At 39.0% G+C, this 22380-nt stretch overlaps 1 protein-coding gene across 1 annotated transcript in view; it reads left to right on the top strand.

Moving 5' to 3' along the window:
• The window catches only part of LAMA1 (laminin subunit alpha 1), a 3417884-nt gene that overhangs the window by 1861064 nt on the left and 1534440 nt on the right, over positions 1–22380 (top strand). The window contains exon 30 of the mRNA XM_044066516.1: positions 15911–16121. Within this exon, the coding sequence (XP_043922451.1) occupies positions 15911–16121 (211 nt within the window). The remainder of the gene's footprint in view (positions 1–15910; positions 16122–22380) is intronic.

Below are 22380 nucleotides of genomic sequence, written 5' to 3'. Positions count from 1 at the left end.
TCTTGGCTTCTTCCACATGATTTATATGTTCATAAATTCTATCCTTTAACTTGCGAGAAGTCTTCAATATATAAAAAGCATTACATGAGTCACATAATGCCACACATACAACCCAACTTGATTCACAATTAAAATGTCTTCTGACCGAAAACTTCCTATTATTAACACAGAAAGACTCGTAGACTAAAACATGTTGACATTGGTTGCAGTGGCCACATCTAAATTCCCCTTAGGTCTATTTTCGCCTAAGATGGATACCTTTCTTCCAGTAGTTCATTAAAACATTTGTTCTTTCTGAAAACAGTATTTGGTTAATTCCCTAAATTCTTATTCAACTCATTTGAGGATGTGATGACCACCCAATTGTTTTTGACTGTATCAATTATGTTAAAAATATTGGTGGAGAAAGTTACAATTAAAGATTTATCGAAGTGTCTCGATGTTGTTTCCGTACTTAATGCACTATTACTGGCCAACTGTTGATTGCCCATGTTCGGTCTTGGTAGTAGGGGGACAAAGAATCCCTTAAGCCTCTTATTGAATCGGGAATTAGCCCATTTCGTCACTGTAGTGCGATGTCAGCGTTGGTATATTTAATGTGCATGGGGTGTGGGGAGTCCGGGGGGGGGTGTGGCCCCCTGCAAAATAGTAGAGTTAACGTAGTATTGACTGTAGAGTTTAATGGTATGTTAATGTGCATAACAGGAGCTGAGTGACTTCATATCCTGCTATGTTGAGTGCATTAAACCACGGTTATCGATGTATTCATTTTTGCTTTGGTTTAATTTCTGGCATTTCTGATTCAGCATTTTGGGTCAACATTCTAAACGGTCAACCAAAGCGGATTCAAAATGCCAGTAGGAAACCATATAGGTATGCATATGTATGTATGTGTGTGGTGTGTGTGTGTGTGTGTGTGTGTGTGTGTGTGTGTGTGTGTGTGTGTGTGTGTGTGTGTGTGTGTGTGTGTGTGTAAATATATATATATATATATATATGTGTATATATATATATATATATATATATATATATATATATATATATATATATATATATATATATATATATAGGTATGGATCTAGGACTTTTAATCGAAAGGTCAAAAGTCTGAATCCATAATTACCGAACACACTTTAACAAAAGTGCTTTAGCGCTTTCATTAAAGTATGTTAAAAAAAAAAAAAAAAAAAAACATTAAATCTACTGCTATGTTCCAGCATGCCAATGTTCTGGTGCTGTCATCTCGGTGTTATGAATTTCGGATAAGTGAAATTTCGTGTTTGTCCCCCTGCACCCCCCTACATTAATATTCTCACTCCGAGGTCACACTACAGTGGGGAAAAGGGAATTTTCCCGTAGCTGCACCGTAGTACAACTGGCACAACAAGCATACTTACCCAAAAGTGCTTCTTCGGTGAACAGCACTTTCGGTTAAGTATGTTCGCCGATTAAAGTTTTGGTGGAAAGTGAAGTCGGGGATCTGTACGGATCCCATATATATATATATATATATATATATATATATATATATATATATATATATATATAGTGTACTATAACTTACCCGAATGGCAGTCAGTCGAATGGCCGATGTTCGAAATCACGAGGTACAAGGGGCAGGAAATTGAACCAGCATAGGTCAACCAGATTTAATCGAGTTTCATGGTGCACTTAACCTTTTGACAAGTGACGTTCCGAGACTGTGAAGGGAGGTTGTGCTTCAGTGAGGAACTGGGAATTTGCCCATTTCCTCACTGTTGTACATTATCAGAGTTGGTATATTTCATTTGCAGGGGGTGTGGGGTGCACAGGTTGGGTGTAGGCCCCCTGCAAAATAGTAGAATTAACGTACTGTTGACTGTAGAGTTGAACGGTATGTTACTGTGCATAGCAGGAGATGAGTGACGGCACCTCCTGCTATGTCGAATACATTGAACCATGGAGGTTGATGTATTAATTTTCACTTTGGTTTACTATTTGGAATTTCAAATTCACCATTTCGGGTCGACATTTTAAATAGTCAACCAAAGCTGATTCGGAATTTCAGTAGTAAACCTATATACGTGTGTGTGTGTGTGTGTATGTGTGTGTGTGTCGGCGTTCTGCGTTGTTGGCGTTTTCAGGTAGACCTATATATATATATATATATATATATATATATATATATATATATATATATATATATATATATATATATGTATATGTATATGTATATATATATATATATATATATATATATATATGTATATACACACACACACATAGGTAGGTACTAGGCTATCAGCCCTGGGGCCTTTATAAGCTTAGCCAAAAAAGTTCCTTGGCTTTCGCCACCCAAGAAAATTATTTTCCTGTGTTCCTGTCAAGCAGTGCCGCAGAAGTGATCCCGGGGGGAATTTTCTATTTCCCATCCAGTCGTCAAGGTTTTTTTAGAGGGCCAGTGAGAAGCTTTGCTTGACATGAATGGGTAGTTTGTTCCAGAATATGGGAAGTCTCTGGGACAGGAATCTATCCCTCCAGCATGTTCTGTTTATTGTGGTGACAAGGTTTAGGTCCCTAGAGCATGTGGTTCGGAGAGATTGGGATTTCTTTAAGTGCTGCATGTCCAACAGTTCTGGGTTTGACATAGCTTTGTATGTTAGGCAGAGATCACCTCTGAGTAGGAGATATGTGAAGGAGTAGAGCTGGAGTTTTTTGACACGGTCTGCATATGAGTCTGATTAGGGATGAGTAGAGAGGAACAGTGACCTCCTTTTTTCTAGAGGACAATCCTTTTGTGATGAGGTGTGCCACATAGAAGGATTTCTTGACTACTGTGGCGATGTGGTTATCAAAGGAGAGACTACTGAACATTCGTGTCCTGATGACTCTTATCACACTTTCAGTGTTTAATGAGCTACCACCTGTGTGATAGTTCATGGGTACCGAGTTTTTCCCAAAGGGGATGACAATGCACTTCTTGGCATTGAGCTTGAGGCCATGACTTTGACACCTAGCATTTGTCTCTCTGAGGCCCTTTTTAGAATGTCTACATCATTAGGTGATTCTATTATGGCTCCCAGTTTGCAGTCTTCTGCGAACTTTGTTAGCCAAGGACCTTCTTTGTTGGCCTGCACATCTGAGAAGTAGATGCTGAGCAGGAGAGGACCCAGGACTGAACCCTGTGGTACTCCACTCATCACTGGTCTGAAGTCGGACATGGAGTCGGCTACTTTTACTGTGTGGGTTCTGTCAGTGAGCCAGTTGGCCACCCATCTTGTGACATAGGGATCTATGCCCAGTTTAATGAGTTTATCTATAATTCCAGAGTGGGGGATGGTATTGAAAGCCTTGGTGAGGTCAAGATAGGCTGTGTGCACTGCCTTGCCTCGTCTATGGCTCTAGTGACTGCTTCAAAGAAGTTAATCAGGTTTAGTAGACATGATCGCCCTTTTAAAAACCCAAACTGAGTGGGGTCCAGGGTTTGGAGGTTACCTATGTTTTTATTTATAAGCTCCAAGATGATACGTTCTATGGCATTGCAGACCAGGCTCGTCAGGCTAATGGGGCGGTAGTTTCTGGGGTCCTTGGTGGCACCCCCTTTGTGGAGTTGGATAACTGTCGCTGTGCGCCATTCAGTAGGCACATAGCCTGAGGTGAGGCTATGATTGAACATGGTACTTAGGTGGGGTGCTAGTTCATTCTGTAGTTCGTGCAGTATGCAGTCTGGGATGTTGTCTAGTCCCATGGATGCTGTGTTCTTGGCTTTGGAGAGTGCGGTCTTTACTTGTTCATCTATGATTACAGGAGCTTTGCATTCTTCCAGTATTACGATGGACACTTTGGAGGGTGAGACGTGTGTAAAGTTAGCACTGAACCTATCTGCCAGCATGTTGGCAGTATCGGTTGATTCTGTATATTTAGTGCCATTGTGCTGTAGCTCAGAGCAGATCTGAGTGTTGCCATTGTGATTCTTAACATAGTTGTAGAATGCTTTGTACTTGTCTTTGGAATCAGTGGCGATTTTATTTTCATAACTGGCTTTGGAGGATTTTATGAGGGATCTTAGCTTCTTGCTGAGGCTGACCAGTGACTTCCTCCAATCTGGAGATTTTACTCTTTTTTGCAACAGTTTCTTCCTTCTGTTGTAGCGTTTGTTTATGGCAGGGGACCACCAGATTGGTTTCCTTTTTTTGGAGGGTAGTGTCTTGGTTCTGTTGGGGATGGCATGATCCATGCACTCGTATATGTGCTTATACAGTGTATTATTTTAAGATTCAGCAGTCGTACCACTTTTTTCCATCTGCATGGGTGTCGTGAAGTTTGCCACTTCTGTCTTAAGACGCATGAAGTTGGCTTTGGAGTAGTTTTTGATGGTGGTTTCCATAATGGGGGGGCGGGGTGGGATATGGATGTCTAGGGTGATTAGCTTGTGGTCGAATCTGACCAGCGAGGAGTTGACCTCTGTCGTGGAATATCGGTTACCCATATTGATAATGACCAGGTCCAGGATATTGCTGTTGGGGGTGTGGACAAGCTGATCCAAGGCATTGGAATTTTTGAATTCTAGAAAACATTGAGCGAATGAGTTGGTACATGAGTAGTTTTCCCAGTTGATGGTGGGGTAGTTGAAATCACCCATAATTAAGGTATTGTGTTGTACCTTAATATTTTCCAGTATCTTAAGAAATGAAGAGTGGGAATCCTGGGGCATGGTGGGGGATCTGTAACAAGCTACAGCCTGGATTGCAGTCTTGCCCAGTGTTTGTTGCACTTGGATAATTTCGGATGCATTATGTTGAGCCACTAGCCTGGAGGTGTGGATATCCTTAATGAATATGGATACGCCTCTGCCTTTAGTATTTCGTTCCAGGTAAGGTGGCCAAAAGGTGTGGTATGAATTATAGCCTGGTAATGCAGGGGTGTGCTCTGTGGAGCCTTGAACCAGGTCTCTGTCACTGCACAGATTTCAATGATGATAATAAGGCCTGCCAAGTCTTGAACCCAGGGCCCTATAAACTACTTTCAAAGCAATATACCATTCCACCATCTGAGCCCTTTCAGAAGGTAGAACTTTTGCCAAGACCATGTGATCGAGCTTTTAAAAGTTAGAACGGTCTGAATGGGGATCTCCATAGAGCGCAGAACAGGAAGATTTCCCTTTACCGTAATGTAGTGCAATCTCAGAGTTGGTATATTTAAACAGCAGGGGTTGTGAGGGGTGCAGGGGGGCTTGCCCCCCTACTAGCATAGTAATGTGTAGTTTTTTGTTGTTTTTTCCCCCCACATTTTAAAGCATTCAAATATTTGATCATATGGTCTCGGCCATCTGGAAGTCGAACATTTGGATGTTCCATTATGTGAAGCAGACCCATATATATATATATGTATATATATATATATATATATATATATATATATATATATATATATACACACACACACACACATACATAAATATATATATATATATATATATATATATATATATATATATATATATGTGTGTGTGTGTGTGTGTGTGTGTATATATATATATATATATATATATATATATATATATATATATATGTATATATGTATATCGATAGATAGATATAGATATATACAGTGGATATAAAAAGTGTAATGACCTCTGTTAAAATGCCAGATTTTTGTGATGTAAAAAAATGAGACCACAATAAATCATTTCAAAACTTTTCCCACCTTTAATGTGACCTATAACCTGTACAATTCAGTTTAAAAAACAAACAAATCCGTTAGGGAAAAAATATAAAAAATAAAAAACTTACAATACACTGGTTGCATAAGTGTGCACACCCTTAAATGAATACGTTGTTGTATATGCACACCCTTAAACTAATAATTTGTTGAAGCACCAAATATTTTCATAAATTTTTCAAAAATCTGCCCTCCTTTGTTATACATTCCCTTCTGGTCCCCCATACACATTTTCACTGTTGCAAATCACATTCAAGTCCCCACTTATAAGTAATATTCATTGATGAAAACTAATTGTTTCTCCCAGGATTTTCTTAAGCTCCATTATATCAGTTTTACGTGGAGTATAAATACATGCCAGTGTAATTCTCCACCCTTACCAGTGGCCCTTTAGCACTAAATATCTGTCATTATTATCTTTTTTTATCCTCTCCTGTCACTATTGAAGCTCCTCTTGCAATTAATATAAGTACTGCTGTTTTCTTTTGTCCCATGTATTCCACTGAATAACCATCCTGAAAACCTTTGTTTATCAAATTCACATGTTCAGTTTTTTGAAAGTGTGTTTCCTGTAACATAGCTATTTGAACTCTACATTTTTAATGTAGGTCACTACTCTTTTTTTGTATTTATCTGTGAGACCATTGACATCTAAAGACATTACAGAAAACATCATTGCATTAAAAAGTTATCACCTTTTATATGTAACACATTGTTTGTCAAATGTCTAGTTCCAGCTTTTGTGTTACATTCATGCAGTTTCACATGTTGAACTCTTGTACTGTTGTTTCTTGTCATCCATTTGAGCATATGTCACATCTTGCATAACTTTTTGTTTTATTGAAAGCCCTCAAACAAACAAACAAAAAAAATAAACACTCCCCCAATAACCCCCTAAAACCTATTATCTTAATACTGGCACACAAAACTATGTCCATCTTCAAATACTAAAGTTTTATGCTCCTTATAGGAACAAGAAATCCCAAAACTGATAGCCACACTCAAAGACTTCAGTTAACCTAAAAGAAAGGTTGAACATGCTAAGATGCATGGTGCAACCTGTGCTTCTACTAAGTGCTAATTGTTTGTGTCTTTTCTTTATAGCTGTCCCAACTGAGAAATAAAAACCTGAATGCTTTCAGAAAACATTGTCTCCTAGCCAGTTTCTCTTCTCAGTTTATTTTCTTTAGCCAGTCACTCTCCATTAGACTGTAGCCAGTTTCCTTTTATCAGATTGTCTCCATGGAGACACAAGACCAGACAGCAGGGTTCTCTTTACCAGATTGTTTCCTTGAAACATGAAGACCAGCTGTAGAATTGCTACTGGGCATGCATGTATTTGCTGGAAAAAAAGCCACATAATATTCAATATTCTTTTTCATTTACTTACTTACTGTTAAAATTTGTTACTAAATTAATCTAAGGTCCATAATCCACTCATTTCCCCATGCAAGCTCATTAATTTTTATTTTGTTGTGGCCTTTAAACCAGACCTTTCTTTTCATTGCATTGCCTGTATTTCTTAAAACTGAACAAGAAGAAAGAGAGACGGGAGAAAGAAAAAAAAAAAACAGCAGCACTGTTTACAATCCCCATTACACTTAAAAGTAACTGAGAAAACTTTATAGCATGCAAAGAACACAATACACCACAAAAATAGTGCTAGTAAGAAAAAAAAATCTTTACTTATATTACAGTAGTTAACTTTCTCCATGCTCTTCCTCTCCTCAAAACATTTTAAACATTAATGACATGAAGTAGGGCATATGCTGTAGAGTCCCCCAACAAGTCTAAAAATTCTGAAAAAGTCCAATATTTCCAGATTTTCTTGTGTTGTCACATTTCACACGTAGTTATTGCACTGTAATCTCACATTAAGTTACTGGTTTTATTACTGTTCATCTCCATCTCCCAAATGCTCTCTCCGCTTCATTTCCAGTATACTCTCTGTTCTTCTAGTGAAGTCTCGTTCTCCCTCCCTTTACGCCAGCATTTTGCATTGAAATATTGGAAGAAGTTTCACAGGTACAGTCTCTCTGGCTGTTATTACAAGAGAACAAGGAGCAGAATATGTTTCTGTTTGACAGCTCACTTTTTGTTTGACAAACGTTTGTATTTCCTCCTTAGCATGTACTTCATCAAAGAATTATTTTGCCCCTCCAGTGAAGAATACTTTGAAGACAGCTGGGTGCAGCAGTTTGAATCTCACACCTGCGTCTCAATATTCCCTGAAAAGTGGAATACATTTGTTTCTCTTCTGCCTGGTGTGCAATGAGTAACAATTTTCCACAAACACTTTTCTGTTTCCCACTTTTAGTACTTTGTCCTTTTGCCACCATTTTGTCAAAATTGACTCCTTCTGCTGGTAGGATTGCATCTTTACTATTAAAGGTCTAAGTGCTAATTGGTTTTGTCTTTTCTTTATAGCTCTCCCAGCTGGGAAAATCCCTGAATGCTTTCAGAGAGCATTATGTCCTAGCCAATTTTTCTTTTCAGCTTTTTTTTCTTCAGCCAGTAACTCTCCACCAGACTGTATCCATTTTCTTTTTATCATGTTTGGAGTATACACACAATGTGCCCTTTCAGCTAACAGCTCCTGCTGTGGAACACCAGTTCTAGTTGGTTGTTTGTGCTTACATGAAATGAATGCAGTCTGTTCCTTCCAGCTTCTCTGGTATAGCTGAAAATCTCAGGTTTTCCCTACGTGCTGTGTCTTCCAATTCTTTTTTTAGTCATCTCTTCCTGGGCAGTCTGATATTCAGCCAGCCTTTTTTTCATTTCATTGTCTGATTTTTACAGCTTTATTACCTCATCTGAGTATTTGTTTAAAACTTCTTTCATTTTTTCCAGCCTTTTGTTTGTGTTTTTATACTCCATCAGTGTTTTGTTTATTTTAATCAGGTCTTCCAGTCAGTGTTTCTTCCTCATTTTTTGTAGATGATTTTTTCCAGGTCCTCTATATTTCTTTTTTCCTTGCATCCGGGCAATGCACTTACTAGCCAGTTACTGAAATTTACCCATAAACACAAGTCTACTGGCCTTCTCTGCTAAGTTTCTGCTTTCACACTGGGAGAGTTAGAATTAAGCTGTTCCTCATTGTGTAGCCATCTTGGAAGTCAACCCCATTATCCTCATGTGAGATACCTCCTAGCCAGGGTGCAAATGCAAATGTCATTAATCTTCATTTGTAAGACTCTAAGCCATAGGAAACAATTAAATAAGACATCACCACAACTTTCTGAAAGACAAGCAGAACAGACATACCCCATCACTCCTGAAGGATGAGTGCTGTTAATCTTGTATAGAGAGCTGGTGAACAGATTGTTCTGTTATGAATAGGCTAGCTGCAGTCCAGTTTCCATAGGAAATCTGAAGTATCAGCCAGTGACGGTAGGTAAAGTTATAGGAAATAAATGAGGTGCTTAAGATACCATTTCTTCTACTTTGTCTGTGGTCTAGAAGGATAGGGTGTCTATAGCTGATGCATCTAGTGATGGGGTGATAGTGAGGACTCTAATGGTTTCCTGTTTCATTCTCGGTCCAGTTTTATCTTGAATCTGTACGACATATATGCTGCAGTACCTTGTCAATGAAGATGTGCAGAAATAGTAATTGTGTAGTCTTGTTTCAAGTCAGTATGAGGAAATCTGAGTTAGAACATGGATTTATGTTTTGCATGTATTTTTTTTTTGTTAATGATTATATCAAAATAGACCTGGAGTCCTTTCTGTTTTCTTTCCCTTCTCAGGGGTTTTGAAGCAATTGCACGTAGTCATTCAACAATGCAAGTAAAGCATTGTTCATATGTATCAGTTTATTTTAACCTGAAGTTCTGTAGCAACGGAGGCAGCTTTACCAACAAAATCTTCTGTGTTACGCTAGCTCTGGCAATGTGACAAAGGAGTTAGTTACATACTGCAGACAGCTATTTAAGGAGTCTTAGCAAGTCAAATAAAATAAATAAGTAGTTTCACAAAATGCCTCAGTACATACTGCAGAGAGCTATTTAAGGAGAGTTATGTCAAATAAGTAGGTTCACAAATGCCTCAGTACATACTGCAGAGAGCTATTTAAGGAGTCTTATGTCAAATAAGTAGGTTCACAGAATGCCTCAGTACATACCTCAGAGAGCTATTTAACAAGTGTTATGTCAAATAAGTAGGTTCACAAAATGCCTCAGTACATACTGCAGAGAGCTATTTAACGAGTGTTATGTCAAATAAGTAGGTTCACAAAATGCCTCAGTACATACTGCAGAGAGCTATTTAAGGAGAGTTATGTCAAATAAGTAGGTTCATAAAATGCCTCAGTACATACTGCATAGAACTATTTAAGGAGTCTTATGTCAAATAAGTAGGTTCACAAAGTGCCTCAGTACATACTGCAGAGAGCTATTTAAGGAGTCTTATGTCAAATAAGCAGGTTCACAGAATGCTTCAGTACATACTGCAGGTAGCTATTTAAGGAGTCTTATCAAGTCAAATAAGTAGGTTCACAAAATGCCTCAGTACATACTGCAGAGAGCTATTTAAGGAGTCTTATGTCAAATAAGTAGCTTCACAAAATGCCTCAGTACATACTGCAGAGAGCTATTTAAGGAGTCTTATGTCAAATAAGTAGGTTCACAAAATGCCTCAGTACATACTGCATAGAACTATTTAAGGAGTCTTATGTCAAATAAGTTGGTTCACAAATGCCTCAGTACATACTGCAGAGAGCTATTTAAGGAGTCTTATGTCAAATAAGTAGGTTCACAAAATGCCTCAGTACATACTGCAGAGAGCTATTTAAGGAGTCTTATGTCAAATAAGTAGGTTCACAAAATGCCTCAGTACATACTGCAGATAGCTATTTAAGGAGTCTTATCAAGTCAAATAAGTAGGTTCACAAAATGCCTCGGTACATACTGCAGAGAGCTATTTAAGGAGTCTTATGTCAAATAAGTAGGTTCACAAAATGCCTCAGTACATACTGCATAGAACTATTTAAGTAGTCTTATGTCAAATAAGTAGGTTCACAAAATGCCTCAGTACATACGCAGAGAGCTATTTAAGGAGTCTTATGTCAAATAAGCAGGTTCACGAAATGCCTCAGTACATACTGCAAAGAGCTGTTTAAGGAGTCTTATTAAGTAGGTTCACAGAATGCCTCAGTACATACCGCAGAGAGCTATTTAACAAGTCTTATGTCAAATAAGTAGGTTCACAAAATGCCTCAGTACATACTGCAGAGAGCTATTTAATGAGTGTTATGTCAAATAAGTAGGTTCACAAAATGCCTCAGTACATACTGCAGAGAGCTATTTAAGGAGTCTTATGTCAAATAAGTAGGTTCACAGAATGCCTCAGTACATACCTCAGAGAGCTATTTAAGGAGTCTTATGTCAAATAAGTAGGTTCACAAAATGCCTCAGTACATACTGCAGAGAGCTATTTAAGGAGTCTTATGTCAAATAAGTAGGTTCACAGAATGCCTCAGTACATACCTCAGAGAGCTATTTAAGGAGTCTTATGTCAAATAAGTAGGTTCACAGAATGCCTCAGTACATACCTCAGAGAGCTATTTAAGGAGTCTTATGTCAAATAAGTAGGTTCACAGAATGCCTCAGTACATACCTCAGAGAGCTATTTAAGGAGTCTTATGTCAAATAAGTAGGTTCACAAAATGAAGTAGGTTCACAAAATGCCTCAGTACATACTGCAGAGAGCTATTTAAGGAGTCTTATGTCAAATAAGTAGGTTCACAAAATGCCTCAGTACATACTGCAGATAGCTATTTAAGGAGTCTTATCAAGTCAAATAAGTAGGTTCACAAAATGCCTCGGTACATACTGCAGGGAGCTATTTAAGGAGTCTTATGCCAAATAAGTAGGTTCACAAAATGCCTCAGTACATACTGCATATAACTATTTAAGGGGTCTTATGTCAAATAAGTAGGTTCACAAAATGCCTCAGTACATACTGCAGAGAGCTATTTAAGGAGTCTTATGTCAAATAAGTAGGTTCACAAAATGCCTCAGTACATACTGCAGAGAGCTGTTTAAGGAGTCTTATTAAGTAGGTTCACAAAATGCCTCAGTACATACTGCAGAGAGCTATTTAACCAGAGTTATGTAAAATAAGTAGGTTCACAAAATGCCTCAGTACATACTGCAGAGAGCTATTTAAGGAGAGTTATGTCAAATAAGTAGGTTCACGAAATGCCTCAGTACATACTGCAGAGAGCTATTTAAGGAGTCTTATGTCAAATAAGTAGGTTCACAAAATGCCTCAGTACATACGGCAGAGAGCTATGTAAGGAGTCTTATGTCAAATAAGTAGGTTCACAAAATGCCTCAGTGCATACTGCAGAGAGATATATAAGGAGTCTTATGTCAAATAAGTAGGTTCACAAAATGCCTCAGTACATACTGCAGAGAGCTATTTAAGGAGTCTTATGTCAAATAAGTAGGTTCACAAAATGCCTCAGTACATACTGCAGAGAGCTATTTAAGGAGAGTTATGTCAAATAAGTAGGTTCACAAATGCCTCAGTACATACTGCAGAGAGCTATTTAAGGAGTCTTATGTCAAATAAGTAGGTTCACAGAATGCCTCAGTACATACCTCAGAGAGCTATTTAACAAGTGTTATGTCAAATAAGTAGGTTCACAAAATGCCTCAGTACATACTGCAGAGAGCTATTTAACGAGTGTTATGTCAAATAAGTAGGTTCACAAAATGCCTCAGTACATACTGCAGAGAGCTATTTAAGGAGAGTTATGTCAAATAAGTAGGTTCATAAAATGCCTCAGTACATACTGCATAGAACTATTTAAGGAGTCTTATGTCAAATAAGTAGGTTCACAAAGTGCCTCAGTACATACTGCAGAGAGCTATTTAAGGAGTCTTATGTCAAATAAGCAGGTTCACAGAATGCTTCAGTACATACTGCAGGTAGCTATTTAAGGAGTCTTATCAAGTCAAATAAGTAGGTTCACAAAATGCCTCAGTACATACTGCAGAGAGCTATTTAAGGAGTCTTATGTCAAATAAGTAGCTTCACAAAATGCCTCAGTACATACTGCAGAGAGCTATTTAAGGAGTCTTATGTCAAATAAGTAGGTTCACAAAATGCCTCAGTACATACTGCATAGAACTATTTAAGGAGTCTTATGTCAAATAAGTTGGTTCACAAATGCCTCAGTACATACTGCAGAGAGCTATTTAAGGAGTCTTATGTCAAATAAGTAGGTTCACAAAATGCCTCAGTACATACTGCAGAGAGCTATTTAAGGAGTCTTATGTCAAATAAGTAGGTTCACAAAATGCCTCAGTACATACTGCAGATAGCTATTTAAGGAGTCTTATCAAGTCAAATAAGTAGGTTCACAAAATGCCTCGGTACATACTGCAGAGAGCTATTTAAGGAGTCTTATGTCAAATAAGTAGGTTCACAAAATGCCTCAGTACATACTGCATAGAACTATTTAAGTAGTCTTATGTCAAATAAGTAGGTTCACAAAATGCCTCAGTACATACGCAGAGAGCTATTTAAGGAGTCTTATGTCAAATAAGCAGGTTCACGAAATGCCTCAGTACATACTGCAAAGAGCTGTTTAAGGAGTCTTATTAAGTAGGTTCACAGAATGCCTCAGTACATACCGCAGAGAGCTATTTAACAAGTCTTATGTCAAATAAGTAGGTTCACAAAATGCCTCAGTATATACTGCAGAGAGCTATTTAATGAGTGTTATGTCAAATAAGTAGGTTCACAAAATGCCTCAGTACATACTGCAGAGAGCTATTTAAGGAGTCTTATGTCAAATAAGTAGGTTCACAGAATGCCTCAGTACATACCTCAGAGAGCTATTTAAGGAGTCTTATGTCAAATAAGTAGGTTCACAAAATGCCTCAGTACATACTGCAGAGAGCTATTTAAGGAGTCTTATGTCAAATAAGTAGGTTCACAGAATGCCTCAGTACATACCTCAGAGAGCTATTTAAGGAGTCTTATGTCAAATAAGTAGGTTCACAGAATGCCTCAGTACATACCTCAGAGAGCTATTTAAGGAGTCTTATGTCAAATAAGTAGGTTCACAGAATGCCTCAGTACATACCTCAGAGAGCTATTTAAGGAGTCTTATGTCAAATAAGTAGGTTCACAAAATGAAGTAGGTTCACAAAATGCCTCAGTACATACTGCAGAGAGCTATTTAAGGAGTCTTATGTCAAATAAGTAGGTTCACAAAATGCCTCAGTACATACTGCAGATAGCTATTTAAGGAGTCTTATCAAGTCAAATAAGTAGGTTCACAAAATGCCTCGGTACATACTGCAGGGAGCTATTTAAGGAGTCTTATGCCAAATAAGTAGGTTCACAAAATGCCTCAGTACATACTGCATATAACTATTTAAGGGGTCTTATGTCAAATAAGTAGGTTCACAAAATGCCTCAGTACATACTGCAGAGAGCTATTTAAGGAGTCTTATGTCAAATAAGTAGGTTCACAAAATGCCTCAGTACATACTGCAGAGAGCTGTTTAAGGAGTCTTATTAAGTAGGTTCACAAAATGCCTCAGTACATACTGCAGAGAGCTATTTAACCAGAGTTATGTAAAATAAGTAGGTTCACAAAATGCCTCAGTACATACTGCAGAGAGCTATTTAAGGAGAGTTATGTCAAATAAGTAGGTTCACGAAATGCCTCAGTACATACTGCAGAGAGCTATTTAAGGAGTCTTATGTCAAATAAGTAGGTTCACAAAATGCCTCAGTACATACGGCAGAGAGCTATGTAAGGAGTCTTATGTCAAATAAGTAGGTTCACAAAATGCCTCAGTGCATACTGCAGAGAGATATATAAGGAGTCTTATGTCAAATAAGTAGGTTCACAAAATGCCTCAGTACATACTGCAGAGAGCTATTTAAGGAGTCTTATGTCAAATAAGTAGGTTCACAAAATGCCTCAGTACATACGGCAGAGAGCTATGTAAGGAGTCTTATGTCAAATAAGTAGGTTCACAAAATGCCTCAGTGCATACTGCAGAGAGATATATAAGGAGTCTTATGTCAAATAAGTAGGTTCACAAAATGCCTCAGTACATACTGCAGAGAGCTATTTAAGGAGTCTTATGTCAAATAAGTAGGTTCACAAAATGCCTCAGTACATACTGCAGAGAGCTATTTAAGGAGTCTTATGTCAAATAAGTAGGTTCACAGAATGCCTCAGTATATACTGCATAGAACTATTTAAGGAGTCTTATGTCAAATAAGTAGGTTCACAGAATGCCTCAGTACATACTGCAGAGAGCTATTTAAGGAGTCTTATGTCAAATAAGTAGGTTCACAAAATTTCTCAGTACATATTGCAGAGAGCTATTTAAGGAGTCTTATGTCAAATAAGTAGGTTCCCAAAATGCCTCAGTACATACTGCAGAGAGCTATTTAAGGAGAGTTATGTCAAATAAGTAGGTTCACAAAATGCCTCAGTACATACTGCAGAGAGCTATTTAAGGAGTCTTATGTCAAATAAGTAGGTTCACAAAATGCCTCAGTACATACTGCAGAGAGCTATTTAAGGAGTCTTATGTCAAATAAGTAGGTTCACAAAATGCCTCAGTACATACTGCATAGAACTATTTAAGGAGTCTTATGTCAAATAAGTAGGTTCACAAAATGCCTCAGTACATACTGCAGAGAGCTGTTTAAGGAGTCTTAGTCAAATAAGTAGGTTCACAAAATGCCTCAGTACATACTGCAGAGAGATATATAAGGAGTCTTGTGTCAAATAAGTAGGTTCACAAAATGCCTGAGTACATACTGCAGAGTGCTATTTAAGGAGTCTTATGTCAAATAAGTAGGTTCACAAAATGCCTCAGTACATACTGCATAGAACTATTTAAGGAGTCTTATGTCAAGTAAGTAGGTTCACAAAATGCCTCAGTACATACTGCAGAGAGCTATTTAAGGAGTCTTATGTCAAATAATTAGGTTCACAAAATGCCTCAGTGCTACATGGGAACTACATCAGTGTAAAGTGTGTAGTACTTTACTAAGCAAGTGTGGAAATGTGCATATTTTAAAGTTTTGGTGCTTAAGATTGTGTAAATGTGTAATGTGGTGTCTGCATATTTTAAAGGTTTGGTTTTAACTTAACATTTCTAATGACTCTGATGTTGCCAGGACATTACTGCTCTAAGTTCTACAAGTTTCCTTGTTTTGATCTGTAGATCAGTGGAAGCTTTACTACAGCAGATTGACAAGCTGTACAGAAAGCCTTACCTGGGCTTAAACAGTTTGAAAAAACAGATGACTGACATCTTGACTGAGCACAGCAGCAAGTTACAGGAAGCACAGGACCTGGTGAATGAGGCTAGAACCAATGCCAACGAAACAAACAGGCTTCTGTATATCATTTCCAGCACCTTGTCAGAGCTGTCTGTAAGTACATCTTGTTGATTAATGCTTGTGTTTTATAAAAACGTGCCAAGTATTTACCGGCAAAAGGTACATCTGCACCAGTGATGATGATGATGATGATGAAGATTTCCCAAAAGCTTAAAGAGTGGATGCGCAAAATCTTGCACACAAACTGCCTTAATGTAATATGAAGTTTTATATATGATGGTAACCATTTGCTGTAGCTTGCAGTTGACTTGTCATATTTAGCTGCCTTTGTTACTTTATTAGACTCGGAGATAAATCTGATCTTTCTAAGTGATTCTGTGAGCCCTATTGCTGAACAAATGTGCTTTTTGTCTTCTATGTTTCAAACTAAGCAGTTAAATCTTATTATGGTGCTAACTTTACAATGGTAAAAAAGGCAGTCATTTAAAATTCAACAAGAAAGCTTTCTGCATATTGCCGACATAGTGTCCCAAGCAATGTTAAGTAAGATTTTATAGCTAGAACCCTGGCACTTGGGGAGAGTCCATATATATCTATCCATATATATATATATATATATATATATATATATATAAAGTTATATATATATATATATATATATATATATATATATATATATATATATATATATATATATATATATATATATATATATATATATATAGATATATACACACACACACATATATATTTATAAAATCCTTTTTAATGTAGATTTTTCAGTCATATTTTCTGTGTTTTTTCTCATCCTTAAGGTTTGGAAAACAAAAGTCATAAATTTAGTGAAATGATGGGAGTGTTTTCAGAAACTGTAAGGCTTCTGTTTTGACAGGATTGAAAGGTTTGCCATTGCAGGTACTGCAGTTATGCAGAGCTTTCTGAAAGGCTTGTGCAAAACTCTTGGGCGCAATTAGACAAATATTCATTTTAATTTGCAGATCTGATGTTATCCATGTCACTATTCCTCACTCTTGGGTCATAGGGTCCAGCATTGTTGATCCGAGCCAGCAGCTTTGCAGACAGCTTCTAGGCTCGAACTCTTCCCTCTCCCTTGATCCCTTGCTGCCCTGTAACCCCTCAGATCTAATTTGCTGTGCTCAGCATCGGACGCAGATTCTCTGGCTCGAGTCTCCATTGGGGATAAGTACCATAATTTATCTCTCTCTCTAGTGTGTTTGCTAGTTATTTTGTAGGTAGTATATAGTCCTACCCCTTCCGTTTCGTTTTTTTGACTGTTGATGTGGTTCTTGTGGTGTTTTCATTTTTTGGTGCATTTTATGATTTTGGCCCTTCTGTACCCTTTAGTGTTGCAGTTCTTTATATTTAGTGTTGATGATTGTCTTTCTGTTTTTTTTGACCATAGTATTTCCTCTGGTTAACAATTTTAGTTCTTCCCTTAGGCTTTGGTTGTGTCTGGTTACCCATCATGTCAGAAAAGCCTGTTGGGTTTAAAAGGTGCTCCTCATGCGGTTGGAATTTTTTTTTTGTTTAATTTATTTATTACATTTGATTACCAAGTATTGTCCAACTGGGCAAGTAGTCCGTTTTCAGTGGAGACCCAGAGAGGAAAGCTCCAGTACTAGCATACTTAGAATTAAGATCTAAAATATTGAACAAAAAATAATCACAAATCATACAATAATTGCAAGCACACAATAACTGAAATAACATATTACAAATAGTACATGAGACAATTTTTTACAGAGGAAATAAAGTAACAAGAATTAGAAACATTAGACCATATGTTCTAGAAACCTGAATATAGAGCAGTAGACCATAGGTACGTATTGCACATGTAGTATGTGGCTTGATTTGCAGAGTGGAAATTTGCCATTGAGAAAAATAGAACATTGTCGTAGTGACACTAGAAAATAGTTGAGCAGTAAAACCATGAACAGAGCATAGGGAGAGGAGGTAATAGAAGAGCTGAGTTTAACCTGGAGAACAGCACATGCAGAGCCAATTGTCTAATTGTCTAACACAGGAGGGTTATGGCTGACAAAGTTTGCAGATGACTGCAAACTGGGCGCCATAGTAGAAAACACATCTGACACAGATATCCTTCAGAAGGGTCTCACAAAAACGGATAACTGGTGCCAGAGCCATGGCCTAAAGTTAAATGCCAAAAAATGCATAGTCATACCCTTCGGGGAAAACAAGGTTACCCCTAGCTACCAAATAGGTGGCAATCCACTGAGCACAGAAGAAGTTATCAGGGACCTGGGGACCCAGGTTGATAGTAGTCTGTCATTCGACACCCATGTAGCTAAAGTAGTTAGGAAGACCTTCTACATTGCCCACCTTATCATGAAGGGATTCTCATCTAGATCAAGGGAGGTCATAGTCTCCCTATACTCATCACTCATCAGACCAATGATTGAGTACAATGCCCCATTCGAATGTATCTGACCCGACACTTGCAGCAGCTGGAGAGGCCACAAAAGTTCCTCACCAAAAGGATAAAGGGTCTCAAACATCTGTCCTATGCTGCCCGACTGAAAGAACTCCAGCTCTATTCAGTCGCCACGCTTGCTCAGAGGTGACCTTTGCCTAACATACAAGGCCATGTCAAACCCAGATTTGATGAATATGCTTCACCTCAAAAATCTAGATCCGTCAGAGCCACAAGGGCGGAGACTTAAACCTCGACACGGCTATTAATAGGACGTGCTGGAGGGATAGATTCATCACCCAAAGACTCCCTATGCTGTGGAATAAAATCCCGGTATATGTGAGGCAGAGCACCTCGCTGGCCTTGTTCAAGAGAAATCTTGACCAATGGATGGGAGATCGCAGATATACCCCAGGGATTACCTCAGTGTCACTGCTCAACAGAGGCACAGCAAAATAATGGGTATAGTTCCCCATACTAAAGGGGTGGCGTAAGCCACAAAACTATGGGCTAGGCTTGTAAATGCCCTCTGGCAGATAGCCTAGTATGAACCTATGAACCTATGAGGTATTCCTTTAGCTTTATTTTGAAGGAAGAATGGCACAGAGTGATTTGAATGTTTAGAGAGAGAGCATTCCAGAATTTAGCTGTTTTATTAGCGTATAGCAGGTCACCATGGTAGTTGTGAGATTGTGTAATTTTGAGCAGTGGCTTATCTGAAGACCTAAGGGACCTGTTGTTAACCTGTAGTTGGATTAGTGTTGATATGGCTGGGCAGTTTTTGGGGTTGTGGATGATGTGGGTGAGGGTAAGTTGGTTGAGTGTTAATAGGTTGGGGTGTTCTAGCCATTTGAGTTGTTGAGCAGTACAGTGATGGGTCTTGTGTGGGAGATTGGTGGCAAACTTTGCTATTTTGTTATAGCAGGACTCAAGATTATGAAGGTCGGTTTTGTGTAAGTTGGTGAATGTGTGTGAGCAGTAGAGAAGGGTAGACAGTAGTGATATAGCAGTGACTACTCTGGCATGGTGTGGTAGGTAGGGTTTAGCCCTATATAGCACATCGAATTTAGCATGAACTTTTTTGATTGTTTGGAAAATGTGAATATCAAATGTTATCCTGTTAAATGTTGTCATACCCAGGAGCTTGGCCTGATTACTAGGCTCAGTTATGTACCATTTGCTGATTTAATGCTTAGGGGTGGGCAGTTGTGTTTGTTAGGTTGGTTGGAGAAGATTATTAACTTGGTCTCATTAGGGTTTAGGATTAGTTGGTGTTTTTGAGAGATAAGTTTCTATTTTTTGGAATGACTTTTGCATCTTAGTTTGTAGTTCTGGTGGGGAAGGGGCAGAGCAGATAAGGGATGTGTCGGCTTTGTACTGTGTGACAGAGGCATGTTGGGTTACTGAAATTAGATTGTTAGTAAAAATGATGAAGAGTAGGGTCTGAGTATGGAGCCTTGGGGTACACTGGTGGATACTGGTAGTAGTGGGGAGAAGGTGTTCTCCCATTTAGCAGGCTGTTGATGGTTAGACAGACAACTGTGAAACCATGTTAGGGATGCTGAGCTAAGTCTGTATGAAGCCAATTTATTAAGTAATGGTGGGAATTGGTGTCAAAAGCTTTTCACATGTCCAAGAAAATGGCTAATACTAGTAGTCCATGTTTGTAAGGTGATGGATAGTGTTGGTGAAGGATACTAAGGCTGTGTTTGTGGTGTGGTTGGGTCTAAAGCTATTCTGGGTGTCAGATAGAAGGTTATTTGTGGTAAGATGTTTCAGGAGCTGCTGATGACCGTATTTCTATAAGATTTTTGCTATGGGCGGGAAGATAGCAGTGGGGCAGTAGTTTGAAATATCTCTAGAGGGGCCACCTTTGTTAAGGGGATGATGTGTGAGACTTTCCAAAGTTGAGAGACGTATTGCTCTGAGATTGAGTGATTGATTAGTAAGGACACAGGATAGGCTATGGATGGAGTTGCAATTTTTTTAGGAACTAATTTGGAAGTTGGTCAGCTGTGAGGCAACATGGTTTAAGTTTGCTTAAGAGCTTTTTGGTATAGGAAGTTTGAATAGGTTTTAATGAGAAGTGTTTAGTATAGCTAGGGCCTTGGTGGGGGGTGGGATAGTGAGTGGTAGATTTTGGTGGCTATCTAGGAGACTTGTAATTGAGTTTATGAAGTTTGAATTAAGTTGTGAGCATATTGGTTCAGTGGTGCTTGATGTGGAAGGAGTGGGGGTGGATGTTCTTCGTGTTTCACTGTTGCAGTCATCACATTTGGGTTATCTGCTTGCAGTAGCCCTCATTTGGCCTGATTATCAAAGTCTTGGGTCCTGCGTCGGTTGCTGTCTCATCTTCCGTGACGTCAGGTAGTCAGGGGTATAAAGCATGCAGCCGACGCCATTACATCAGTCTTTCTTGCTGTGTGGTGCCTGAAGCAGGAGCAGATGTTCATCGTGTTACACTGCTGCAGTCATTACAATTGGGATTATCCTGCCGTCAGGCGGTCCCGCAGTTGGCCCGAGTTCCAAAGTCTTGATCCGGCGTTGGTTGCTGTCGCTTCTTCCCTGACATCAGAGTGCCAGGGGTATATAAGATGCAGCCGACGCCATTTTCTTCAGTATTTCTTGCCGCGCGGTGCCCGAAGCAAAAGCAGTTCGCAAGTGCCAGTTGGCCGACTCCTGAGATTTTCATTCCGAATCCAGAACCGAAGTCTTCTACAAAGCTAAGTACCCCGTTGGGGAAACTTTTTCTTGCCTTAGACCAATGTCAGTAAAAGTTAATAATTGTATTTCTTGTGGGAAACAAATACCTCATAAGGATTTCCATTCCTATTGTATCCCATGCCTAGGCCCAGATCACGACGTCACAGGTTGTCGGTTTTGTGCTAGGTTTAACAAGCGCACTATTAAATGTCGGTTTGATTTTGCCCGACATTATCTTGGCAGAAAATTCAGTTACACCATGCCGTCGGGACAACCGATGACTGGGTTACACAAAAAACTCAAAGACAAGGACAGGCATCTGAGGCCCAAATCTGACGACGAAGCCTCTTCTAGGCCAGTCGCCGGTTCTCCGGTTTTCAGCGAGGTGCCTTCGCAGCCCCTGACGACCGCTTCTTTGGAACCACAGGCCGCCTCTGACTCCCACATGGAGATGGCTGGGCCTTCGGATACACCAGACTTACAGCCTACCGAGACTAACCCTTCAGAGGGCTCCGGAGTAGCTGAACAACCCGCAGCTTCAGAGGGTGTTTTCAGGCCTATTCAGTTAACCATTAGATCTTCTGCTAAATCTAAAACAAAGAAACAACTTCAGCATTCACCAGGACAGGCCTCCATGCCTAAGAAACAGATGCTCAAAATGGCCGAAGACTTACTTACTCTGATCAGGGGGTCCCACCCTCCTCCTGATAAAAGGCCTAGACAGAATGCAGACTATGACTCATCCAACCAGGTGTCCATCTCCTCAGATTCATCCTCAGACCAAGGATACTCTTTACCCCCTTATGAGGATTCTAATGCTGAGGAATCAATTCCTTCAGCCTCTCCACCAGAGGACTACTCCTTTGGGGAAACCTTACATACCATGCGGGAGCATTTCCATTGGGAGGGCCAGGATTATTCAGAATCCAAGAAAAGGCTCAGAGATTTTCTTTTATTACCTCAACACAGACCCCTTGCTATTCCGCCAGTGTTAGATATTGTGGATGATGTGTATTCTGAATCCAGTCTAAGTCCTGATTCTTTACCTCCTGCTCCAGTTAAGCCAGACAGATAGTACAGAGTCCCCAACTCTCACAAATTCCTTTATAAAAGCCCTGTTGCTGACCCTGAAACTATTTCCCAGGGTCCCAAAGGGGTAAAGGCCTCTACAGCAAAAAATCCAGTCCCCTTTGAAAG

Source organism: Protopterus annectens, chromosome 3.part1, assembly GCF_019279795.1.
Source record: "Protopterus annectens isolate FY-2018-M chromosome 3.part1, PAN1.0, whole genome shotgun sequence".
Lineage (NCBI taxonomy): Eukaryota > Metazoa > Chordata > Ceratodontiformes > Protopteridae > Protopterus > Protopterus annectens.
This window is presented reverse-complemented; position numbering and strand designations above follow the sequence as displayed.